The 12512-nt window shown below is 44.5% G+C and overlaps 1 protein-coding gene across 10 annotated transcripts in view; it reads right to left on the reverse strand.

Moving 5' to 3' along the window:
- The window catches only part of fhod1 (formin homology 2 domain containing 1), a 196861-nt gene that overhangs the window by 40658 nt on the left and 143691 nt on the right, over positions 1–12512 (reverse strand). For 7 of the 10 annotated variants that reach the window (XR_003930106.1, XM_030078385.1, XM_030078377.1 and 4 more), the window contains 4 exons: positions 5670–5810; positions 4219–4388; positions 3418–4020; positions 2339–2494 (listed from right to left, as the gene is read on the reverse strand). Coding sequence is in view for 9 of the 10 variants with exons in the window: in XM_030078385.1 (XP_029934245.1) it covers positions 2339–2494; positions 3418–4020; positions 4219–4388; positions 5670–5810 (1070 nt within the window). In the remaining variant the exon portion in view is untranslated. The remainder of the gene's footprint in view (positions 1–2338; positions 2495–3417; positions 4021–4218; positions 4389–5669; positions 5811–12512) is intronic. The other 3 variants (XM_030078358.1, XM_030078343.1, XM_030078333.1) reach the window with 2 other exon arrangements.

Consider the following 12512-nt stretch of genomic DNA (forward strand, 5'->3'; position numbering starts at 1 on the left):
ATGTCCTCTTCTTTTAGAGTCACACGCTTTGGTCCTCGAAACAACACGTAATAACTATCCATGGTGGCGGTGATCAGGGTGGCGGGACTGAATGCTCCTGGCTGCTGTGATCTGCTGTGAGCTACCGCTCATTACCAAACGTCTGGGTCACGTAAACCGGACCAATTAAATAATAAAATCAAATTCAGTCCTGATTCCCGTTTTTCCATTTAGTATTTTTGATCCGAGCCTAAAATTGAACTATGAAAAAACAGGCATATTTTGGATTTTGGTGTTAGATTAAAAAACAAATAACAAAATAACCAGTCACTTTTGCATTTTTTAATTTTTGATTGGCAATTGAAAATAGAAAGAATGAATGATACACGGATTTCCTTTGCACATTTGTAAAGTTCTTTTATAGGTTTATTTTTAATTTGTATTAATTTAATGATTATATGTTGGCCCATGGCCTACAAAACCAGTTGTCCTCAGATGGGAGATAATCATTTCAACTTGATTAAAACAACAAAAAGTAATAATTTCATTGAATAATATCTTTACCACATGAAAGAGTACATCATAATATGTATTAAAAACTACAAACGATGGGTTTTGAACAATATTTACTATTATTTTGTGGTTGCTCAAAATGTGTCCCACATATTCGTCACCACCGTCAGATATATATTTAAAAAATAATAATAAAAAAACTACAAGGTCAATTACATTCCTGAGGTTCCCTTTTCAAACCTTCAGTTCTACTGCATGCTTCAAGACCACTCAGGCTCCTGGAAGTTTGCTATTTTCTCTTAAATCTCTTCATATTTTCAGACACTGCTACTGTCACAACCATAAATTGTCAATACCGTCACTTCTGTATAAAAAATATTATATTAGATTATGGAATAAATGTATACTTTTTAAGAAGAGGTCTGATGTAGGTAGCAACAGGGGGGAAACAAGATGGCTAATGTGAACAACTCATGCTTATCATGTGAAAGAGCAGGTTTTTGTCTCCACCATCAGACGTCACCACCGTCAGGTTTTCTGTCTGACGGTGATGACTGAAGTCTGAAAAATGCTTATAACAGTGCTCAGGATTGTTATTTTTTGTACCAAATAGTTAAATAAAGTTGTTAAGCAAGAAGCCGCTGACTTGAGTGGTATAAATTTTGGAAATGAATGTTGTAATGATGCCACTGTCACCACCGTCAGATTAGTGTCACCACCGTCAGAGGCAGTTATATTGGTTGTAAATGAATATGCTTACAATCTGTTTCTTTGGTGCTGTTGAGTTATTAACAGCACCAATATTAGATATTATATTAGTCTCTTTAATACAAAAATATGTTTTTCAAATTAAAAAAAAAAAAAAAACATTACGCTGACGGTGTTGACAAAAACAAAGTAGCCTAATAACTGGAAAAACCTATTTTATGAAAAAAATGCAAAATGAGGAGGTTGCACCGGTACATTGCTGAACAGCCAAGACCTTGGCCTATAATGATATACCTTCAGATTTTGTAATTTAACGCACTTTTTTTTTCAAAATTAAAACCTGTTTTATCCAAATTCCCAAGAATCAGTGCTATCTATCTAATGGGGACATTTTTGCTACCCTGTGGACTGATATAACACACAGGGAACTATCCAATCCAATGCGCTGTACCAAAGTTCAGTTCTGGTTTAGTTTGTTTAATTTATGTGAGCTGGTATTGTCTGGCTTAGTGTGATGTAATTCAGTTTAATTAAATTTGGTTTAGTTTGGTTTTGTCTAGTCTAGTTGTGTTGATTCTGAGTAAAATCTAAAGTCTAAAACTAAGTGTAGTCTAGTTTAGTTTATCTCTGCTGGTGTTCTATGGTCTTTAATCACACGGAAGGGACTAATCTCTATTCACTTTGGATGAGACCACTCTCCATGACAACAGGATAAATCCCTAATCACTGAGACAGAGGTAATTTCTAATTACTAAAATAATATTAATCTTTAATCACTGACATAGAATAAATCTCTAATCACCATTAGAATATGAGGGCCATATTATTCTAATTCTTCAAACAGTGAATGACAAAACAACAACAGTCTCTAATCTCTTGGACAGCAATAATCTAATCAGTGTGACATTACAAATATCTAAGAACAGGCACAGTATTAATCTCTAATCTCCAGGAAAGTTCTAATTGCTAATCATTAGGACAGCAGTAATCTCTAAACCTAGAAGAATACTAATCTTTAGCCTTACATTAATCTCTAATCACAAGGACAGTATTAACTGGTAATCACTAAGGTATAAGGTCAGTATAAATCTTATTCCCATTTTCAGAGTGCCCTCTGCTGGCTGGATGTGGTTCCTACCTCTATTCCCTCCTTACTGATGGCAAACTCATCAAAGTTGAGGATGGCAGTCTTGATGACATGAACAGCTGGCAAGACAGTCATGCCGATGTTGATGGCATTACTCCTCTTGGGGTCAAGAACCAGGATTTCCAACTTCTTCACCTCTGCTCCCTTCTAAACATATTCATTCCACAAAAATGTAATTTAAAAACAATACACAGCAGCAGCAACATTTCAAACAAGCAGACTCCTGACCTTGTAGGGGTGTGATCCCACATACAAGTGGTTTTCTTTGGTTTGCACCATGCTGACTTTGTTGTATTTTGCATTTCATCATCATTTTATTTACTGAAACCACAGAAAACACATTGAGGCAGAGCCCTCATTTTCAGTGGCACCAAGGTACATACAATAGATGCAGACACAACTTCAAAACAAAAAGCAATAAAAACAATACATGGCTGTTAGCTCAAAACAAGGTCCAATTAAGAATGCTAAAATGTGAAAGTGCAGGTTGGACAGCTATTGTAAAATAGCTGTACAGATAATAAGAACTAGTGCTGATCCCTCTTCACAGACAGAGTGAGTTTTTTGATACAGAAGGCAATGGTGTGTCTCATAACTATCCTCAGCAATTAATCTTAAAACGAAGTAATATATTGCATCTGAAGGGTTGAGCATGGAACTGGCCACCCACCCACAAATAAGCTCCCCATAATCCAGCTCCAACGGGAAAACTGCTTGTACAATTTTTTCTCTCATAAGCAATGGAAAGTAAGATTTGTTTCTAAACAGAAAGTCCAATGTCAGTCTGAGCTTTGATAACAACATTATCAATATGGACCTTAAAAGTAAGATTTTCATCGATCCAAATACCTAGATATTCATAATATTGCCCTCCATCTATTGTTGTGTTATCAACAGACTGAATTTCAAAGCTATCATAGTCAATATTTCTTGTCAACATTTCAGTGATGGCCTATTTTTTATCATTATTCCCAGTGGATATGAGACACATTCTTTCTTTCTGCAAGGCAAACAACAAAATAAAATAAAAAAAAAATAAAAAATAAAAAAAAACAAAGAAGTCTAGTTACCTTAGCAAGAGGCAAATCCTTGGCCTTGGACTCAAACAGGTGCTCCAGACGAGCTGTGTCGATCACCACCTTGTCCAGTGATGCCCAAACTGTCCCACGGCCAAATCGACATCTCCGGGGGCTTTCGGCTTGCTTCAGCTCCCTCCAGAATAACTTCACTGTCTTCTTCTTCTTCTTCAACAGCAATCCCTCCATTGTGGAAGAGGTCGGAGGGGGAGGAGGGGGGGGAGCGCCGGGGGGAGGAGGTGGTGGGGGGGGCGGAGCTATTCCTCTTGGAGCACCTGGGGGAGGCGGAGGGAGAGGAGGGAGAGGAGGCAGAGGGGGCGGTGCTGCAGCCAAGCCTGGTATGGGTGGAGCAGGAGGAGGAAGGCCAGAGGAGGAGGAGGAGTCAAAGGCATCTATGTCAAGGACATCAATGTCCTCATCGTCCTGGAGGTCAGAGAAGTCGAGGTCTTTAATCCGCAATGTTGCAGCACTGGGCTGCAGCTGGTCCCAGGCATCACAACAGCCCCCGGCACCCAACGGGGTCATCTGGGTAGTTTCCAGCCGGCGGGCATGGTTCTCTGCATCAATGCTGTATTGTGGCCGGAGGTGACGATTCTGCTGTCCCATTTATTTATATATGTTTGTATGTTTTTCATCATCCACAATACGAAAGGAAAATGGCGTTTTCATGTGAACAGAAGGTTGAAACAGAAAGAATTTTTTTTTTAAATTGTTTCCGTGAGGACGTTGCCTTAGACTGTACAGATTTTAAAGAAACACTGTTGGATAGGACTACATAATCAGACAGCAACCGACCTGTTGTTCCTCAGCAAGCCTGGCGCGGGCCGCTCGGGCAGATCCCTCCAGCCCCTCCAGCTCCACCCTGCGGGAGGTGCTGTCCTCTGTAGGGGTGGTGACTTCGGCTGATCGGGCTTTAAGGTTGGACAGACGCTCTGCCAGGTGGCCCACACCACCCAAATCACCACCTGAGAGGAGGTAAAATAGACATATCATACTTGCTTGTATTTCCAGAACTCACAACGGACCGGAGTCTGGTCTCCTTGTACTGGTGGTAATGTTAAAACAGTAAAATATGGTCTTTTGTTACATATAATGTAGCATGATTTGGACATCTGCAACACATTAACATTGCAGCTTATTTGTTATGTTTACTTTAAGTATCCTTATTTTTCAACAGAGAAAGGTGATTCAGGAAACATCAAACTTACTGAGTTTTTATTCTCCCCTCAACAATTAGCCATTTGAGACATGCATGCAAATCCACTATTCTGGACCAAGAGGAACAGCCAAAAGTAACTGAGTCATGCCATAGGCCTGTCCTGTCTTTATGTGTTGTATGTAGGGCCCTATAATTTCCGCGACAATTGCGGAATTAGCCAAATAAAACAGAATCTATTGTTAACGTGGAATATCACGGAATTTTACATAATTTGAATGAAATGCTGTTTTTGTGTGGAATATGAACGTATATCAGAGGAAAATTAAATGGAGAGAAACAAATCTGGGTGGCACAACCCCTCCAGTCGTTTCATCTGCACCCGCACCACAAAGAAAAATAATTACAACAACAACCAAAAGACAAAGAAACTTTCCAGGCTACAGCAGTGCACAGACATGGATTGTGTAACAAAGTGAAGAGTTACCACTCCGCTCTATTTTCACTGGCTAACAGCAGCACACTGGCTTAGCTTGTCTATTCAGAGAAGTGGTATCACTTTGGCTTATTTTTCAATCTATGTTGTCACATGCATACTACTGCTCATTCATTGGTAGCTGAATTGTTAGGTCTGTTTGATAAGTAATTTACATTTTTAAAACAAATAATAATTTAACATATTGTTAAATTATTGGAGTCAAGCTTACTGTTAAACATCTGCTCCTTCAAGAAAATTTATTATGTTCTTCTTTTATTTCCAAAAATTAAAACAGAAAAAACAGAATTTGGGAAAAAATAAAACGGAATTTGGGAAAAAATAAAACGGATTTTATAGGGCCCTTTGTATGGTATGCCCACTATCTGTAAACCAAGTTTTGGATCACCTGGTAATTTATGCCTTAATCCTAACAGGGATAAGAACAAAATTGTCTGGAACGCACATGTTGTGAATCTGGCAGTAATCTTGCATATGCACATATTTTGTGCACAAAGAACATTTCTATGCACATCTTAGTGAATGAGGCCCATTGTGTTCTGTAAGGTCAACTTAAAATAGACATAAATGATCCAAGACAATTGGCACTCTCACCAGGGAGGACGTTCCTTTCTTCTGCGATGGTGTTGGTAGCTGTTGGTAGAGGTACTGCAGAAGAGCTTTTGGAGTAGAGCATGTCCAGCAGGAACTTCCTGTCATTGGACAAAGTGCTGCACTGCCACTGGATAGATGCTGCTGGACAGTAGACACACACTCAGATATTAAACCCAGATTGGGAATCACCAGCCAAAAATTAACCTGGAGAACACTGCCAAGACTAATGAACACTACATCTTATACACATCCTCCAAATAGCAAAATAGTGTACCTTTCAAGATGGCTTTCACACCTGCCTTGTTTATTTAGACTGAACTGAAGTCCAGTGTGTTTACCCCTTTACTGAAGTCCTGAACTGACGTCCAGTGTGTTTACCCAGACAACCTCCCCAGCTCCACTGCCACCTTTGTGATGCAAGATGGCGCCAGTGTGTGTGGCCGTCCGTCTGCCGCTGTCGGTTTTGTTTGTGTTTGTACTGGTTTTGCCGCTTGTCACTGAGAAAGTCAACCCTCTACTGGCCTACGATCACCAAGCACTCCTGGATATTCGGTTCGCTAGTGATAATCTGATCAAGTTTCATCAAGGACAGAAAACTTTTCCTCCACCACTTCTGACGGGAATACCTGCTCACCTCTTCCGGGTAGCGGCTCTTCCTCCCTGTCGGAGATGCCTCAGAGCCCGGGTAACGCAGCGGGCGACTGGTGAAGCTGAAAGCCTCTCTGGTGTCTTCATCAGCCTCTACTTTGGCCGGATATGGATTGACCCGCCACTACTTCGTCTCCCGTCGTTCTCTGGAGACTGTCGGCACCTGGTTGGTGCCTGTCATCGGCAAGGACTTCAATTCCCGCACCTGCTCTGCCTGTCTGCGCAGAGGAGGGGTGAACCCCCGCAAACTTCGACCTCTGGCTCGAGCTTCCCGCGCAGATGATCGGCTTGTTGCTCCAACTCCCACAAGGATCGCCCTGGTGAATGCTAGATCGCTAGCGAACAAAACGTTCATCCTAAATGACTTCTTCGTCGCACGCGAACTGGATTTCTTGTGCATCACAGAGACTTGGCAGAACGCTGTTGAGTCAAGCTCCTTCTCCGAACTTTTACCGCCCAGCTGTGCGTATTTCAGCGCTCCGTGGACGACTGGTCGGGGAGGGGGAATTGTGACCGTTTTCAAACAAAACTTTGACTGTAAACAGCTGTCCTCGGTCGCTTTCTCCAGCTTTGAGCTGTTAATGTTTGAGCTCGGTCATTCTCGCCCTGTGCTGTGTGCAGTGATATACCGGCCTCCAAAATACAATAAGAACTTGATTACGGACTTCTCTAATTTTCTGGCGGAAGTAATGCCTAAGTATGATCACGCTTTAATCATTGGTGATATGAACATACACGTATGTTGTCCCTCCAAGCCGCTGACTAGAGATTTTTTAAATCTCATTGCTTCTTTTGATCTTGTGCAGTCTGTGACCGGTCCCACACAAGAGCACGGACACACACTTGATCTTGTCTTATCATATGGTTTACCCGTTTCTAATATTTAAGTTTATGGTGCTTTCTTTTCTGACCACATGCCTGTTTTGTTTGATGTATCTCTGCAATGTTACATTGACAAACAACTCGCACCAGCTCGTCGATGCCGTATGCTTAACCCTTTCACTGTCTTTCGTTTCTCGTCTGCATTTACCAGCGCTACTGTAGGCCTAGCTAGCTCAGCCAGTCCAGTGTGTGTAAACACAGATGAGCTAACCTCTTGCTTTGACTCCACTTGTTTACAAATTCTTGATACTGTCGCCCCCTTAAAAAACAGATGTTGTAAACCCATTTCTGAGCCCTGGTTAAACGACAGCACATGAAAAGCCAGAAGAGAATGCAGGAGGGCTGAGTGTCAGTGGAAAAAAGACAAGCTACAGGTGTCCTTTGACATTTTGAGGGACAGCTGGCGCATGTGTCAGCAAACTGTCAAAGCTGAAAAGATAAAATATTTGTCAGATATTGTTTTAACTACTTGTCACAAGCCTCGGGTTCTCTTTAAAACTATTAATGATATTCTGGATGTCCCCCAGTCTGTCTGTCTCGATGCCTCCTCTGAAACATGTGAGCTCTTTCTACAATTTTTTATTGATAAAGTAGCCAACATTAGAACCAGCATCTCTACCCCGACGCATGACCCCTCTATTACAGTCACCTGCCCTGCCACCTTTAGCCGTTTTGAGCCTGTCTCTCTCTCTCAGTTAGAGGAAATTATTTCCCACATGAAACCCTCTGGCTCCCCCTTAGACGTCCTTCCCCCACGCCTTGTTAAAGAGACTATCAGGGTTATAGGACCTACTGTTCAAAAAATCATGAACAAGAGCCTTGCAGGAGATGTACCAGCAAATTTTAAACATGCTGTGGTGCAACCGCTTATTAAGAAGCTCAACCTTGACGCCTCTGTTCTGTCTAATTTTAGGCTGATTTCCAAGCTCCCGTTTCATTCTAAAGCTTTAGAAAAAATTGCAATTGTCCAACTGTTGTCATTTCTGAACACCCATGGCATTTTGGAGGTGTTTCAGTCGGGTTACAAGGCGCTGCACAGTACTGAGACTGCACTCCTAAAAATTTTTAATGACATTTTTTTGGCCACAGACTCTGGCGACTCTCTCATTCTCGTACTGTTAGATCTAACTGTGGCGTTTGACACAGTAGATCACAGTATTTTGCTTATTCGCCTGGAGCACTGGGTTGGCATAAAAGGTTCAGCTTTGGAGTTTTTTGGGTCATACCTGTCTGAAAGGACCTTCTGCGTCAGCCTGGGGGATGCGGTATCCTCCACAGCATCTCTCCACTGCGGAGTGCCTCAAGGCTCAATCCTTGGGCCAATTTTATTTATGCTGTACTTGCTTCCCCTAGGATCTATTTTTAGAAAACACGGTGTCTCCTTCCATTGTTATGCAGATGACAGTCAAATCTACCTGCCTTTGCAGCGAAACAATCCTGACTCTTTAAAACCTTTGTTTGCATGCTTGGAAGATGTCAAAGCATGGGTAGCTTTAAACTTTTTAAATTTTAACAACGACAAAACTGAAGTCATGGTGTTGGGTCCCAGCAATGTACATGTGTTTCCTCCTGGTGATCTGGGCCCCCTTGAATCTTTTGTGAAGCCAACTGCTACCAGTCTAGGGGTGAAAACTGACTCTGACCTAAAAATGGACAGACAGATAAATGCTGTGGTGCGAAAGAGCTTTTTTCAGCTTAGGCGGCTGTCCAAGGTCAAACCCTTCTTATCGCGTTCTGGGTTTGAAATGGTTATGCATGCTTTTATGACATCCCGTCTTGACTATTGTAATGCCTTGTATGTCGGCATTAGTCAGGCCTCCATCTCCCGCTTACACTTAGTCCAGAATGCTGCTGCTCGTCTGCTAACCGGTACACGTAAGCAGGGGCGGACTGGGACTAAAAAACAGCCCTGGACTTTGACTTTGACCAAAACAACAGATGCACGAAAACTCAAAAATGTATTTGCGCACCTCCTTGGCCAGGCGTTCTTCTGTGCAATAAGATAAGATAAGATAAGATAAGATATTCCTTTATTAGTCCCACAGTGGGGAAATTTCACGCATTACAGCAGCAAAGTGGATAGCAAGATATGAAGCATAATTTACATTATAAAGCAGTATAAACAGATAATAAATAGCAAAAGCAATATAAACATTCTAAATTTAAACAACAGAAGAAAAAACCTAAACCTGAGGAACAACACGCTCCGACGGAGGTTCAGGGTTAGTGTGAAACCATGAGACCAAGTGGCAGAACCTGACGCCCGGTACTGGGATTCAGGAACTGTCAGACTTGATCCAGCCTTATGGGATCACCCCTTCCCTCCCGTCTTTACGTGTTATGACCCAGTAGTGCAGTGTGTGTGTGTGTGTGTGTGTGTGTGTGTGTGTGTGTGTGTGTGTGTGTGTGGTGGTGGTGGGGAGTGGGGGGCAGTTAAGGTGCTGAGAATGTGCATTATAGTGCAGTCAGTGCAGTCCTGGAGAGTGTGTGGTCTACTGGGAGCACTGGTTGTTATAGAGTCTGACGGCTGCAGGAAGGAAGGACCTGCTCTCCAGTGTAGTTAAAGTGTCCTGCAGGGGATGGGAGTCGTTCACAATCATGGATGACAGCTTAGCCATCATCCTCCTCTCACCTACCGCCTCCACTGAGTCGAGGGGGCATCCCAGGACAGAGCTGGCCTTCCTTATCAAGTCTCTTTCTGTCAGCCGTCGAGATGCTGCTCCCCCAGCAGACCACTCCATAAAAGATGGCTGATGCCACCACGGTGTCATAAAAGGTCTTCAGGAGTGCCCCCTGCACTCCAAAAGAACTCAGTCTCCTGAGCAGATAGAGTCTGCTCTGGCCTTTCTTATAAAGTGCAGTTGTGTTGTGTGTCCAGTCCAGTTTATTGTTCAAGTGAACGCCCAAGTACTTGTAAGATGTCACTATCTCAATATCCATTCCCTTGATGTTCACTGGTGTCGGGGGGCAGAGTGCTCGTTTGCGGAAATCCACCACCAGTTCTTTGGTTTTTCCCGCGTTGATCTGGAGGCAGTTCCGCTGGCACTAGTCCACAAAGTCCTGCGTCAGTTCTCTGTACTCTCCGTCATCCCCATCTGTGATGAGGCCGACGATTGCAGAGTCATCAGAGAACTTCTGCAGGTGACAGGTGGGTGTGTTGTATGAGAAGTCTGCAGTATAGAGGGTGAAGAGGAATGGAGCCGGGACCGTTCCCTGCGGGGCCCCCGTGCTGCAGACAACCGTGTCGGACACACAGTCCCGGGTCCTCACATACTGTGGACGGTTGGTGAGATAGTCCAAAATCCAGTGTGTGAGGTGATGGTCCACCCCGGTGTGCTCCAGCTTGTCTCTCAGAAGTACAGGCTGTATGGTGTTAAAAGCACTGGAGAAGTCAAAAAACATGATTCTCACAGTGCTCCCAGGTTTCTCCAGGTGAGAGAGAGCTCGGTGTTGGAGGAAGATCACAGCGTCATCCACCCCAATGCCAGGCTGGTAGGCAAACTGAAGTGGATCCAGTGATGGTCCCACCAGGGGGCGGAGGTGAACAAGGACCAGCCGCTCCAGGGTCTTCATCAGGTGGGATGTTAGTGCCACCGGCCTGTAACTGTTGAGATCCTTGGGGTGCGGAGTCTTGGGCACAGGTACCACGCAGGATGTTTTCCACAGCTGTGGCACTCTCCTCAGCTTCAGGCTCAGGTTGAACATGTGCTCAACAATCCCGCACAGCTGATCTGCGCAGGACTTGAGGAGTCTGGAGCTGATGCCGTCTGGACCTGCAGCCTTTCTTGCCTTGATCCTCCGGAGCTGGTTTCTCACCTGGGTCGTTGTGAGAGACAGGTTGGAGCAGGGGGGCTGTGTGCTGGAGGGTGTGAGTGGGGGGGTTGGGTTGATGAGGTGAGAAGTGGGGGGTGGCTGTGAGCTGAGTGTTGTAGAGGGGGAGGGGAAGGAATTTGGGCAGAATGTGGGTGCAGAGAGGGGGGGCTGCAGCATGGAGGACTGGGCTGGGGGAGGGGCAGATGACTGATCAAATCTATTGAAGAATATGTTCAGATCATCAGCCCACTTTTGGTCCCCAGTAGCTTGGGAGTCAGGTTTCTTGTGGCCAGAGATGGTTTTCAGGCCTTTCCAGACTCCACAGACATCTTTCTGCTGCAGCTGGTCCTCCATCTTCCTCCTGTAGGTGTTCTTCCCCTCTCTGATCTTCCTTCTCAACTCCCTCTGCACAGCCTTCAGCTCGTCCTTATTTCCAGACTGCCCTCTTCTTCTCCTTAAGGAGAGCCTTTATGTCAGGGTTAATCCACGGTTTACTGTTGGAAAAACACTGTACAGTCCTGGTGGGTAGTGTTTTCCACACAAAAGTTAATATAGTCCGTTATGCATTGTGTGAGACTATCAATGTCCTCTCCATGGGAATCATGGGGTGATGAAGTGTATGCCTCCTTGGTGTTGGAATAACACAAATCCAGTATCTTCCTGTCCCTAGTGCAACATGTAACATACTGGGTGAAAGTGGGCAGAGTGGAGGGTGGAGAGGCATGATTAAAGTCCCCAGAGATAAGAAGGAGGTTCTGTGGGTGCTCTGTCTGCAGCCTGCTTGTGACAGTGGAGAACATCACAGGCTGCATCAGCGTTAGCGGAGGGGGGGATATACGCAGCTAGCGCGATAACATGCGAGAATTCCCGCAGCAGGTAATATGGCCTCATACTAACAGCTAACAGTTCAATGTCCCTGCAGCATAGCTGTTCTTTAATAGTGATGTGGCCAGAGTTACACCATCTATCGTTCACAAACACTGCCAGCCCTCCTCCTTTCCTCTTACCGCTCTCCCTCGTCCTGTCCGCCCGCACCAGCTTGAAAGCCGTCCAGGTCCGCAGCCGTGTCTGGGGTCAGCGCAGTCAGCCATGTTTCCGTAAACATCATGATGCTGCACTCCCGGTAGTCCCTCTGGTGCCGAGTCAGTGCCGCTAACTCGTCCATCTTATTGGGAAGAGATCTCACATTCCCCATGATGATGGACGGGAGGACGGGTCTGTATCTCCTCCTTCTAGCGCGGTGAGCAGCTCCGGCACAGCTCCCCCGTCTCCTCCTCTTCAACTCCCGGGGAACGTCGGGCCTCTCGTGGGGCAGCACCGTGGTGCCACGGAGGGCCAACAGCTGATCCCTACTGTAAACAATGGGGTCCCGTACGCGGTCCCCAGACACGGACGAAAAAAGTGAAAAAAACAAAAGAAAGACCAGAACAAGCACGGCGACTTTGGTCTCCATAGTGCACTGATCAGTTAAAGAAACCAATAAATAATTAAATAGAAATA

This window comes from Myripristis murdjan, chromosome 3 (genome assembly GCF_902150065.1).
Source record: "Myripristis murdjan chromosome 3, fMyrMur1.1, whole genome shotgun sequence".
Classification (NCBI taxonomy): Eukaryota; Metazoa; Chordata; class Actinopteri; order Holocentriformes; family Holocentridae; genus Myripristis; species Myripristis murdjan.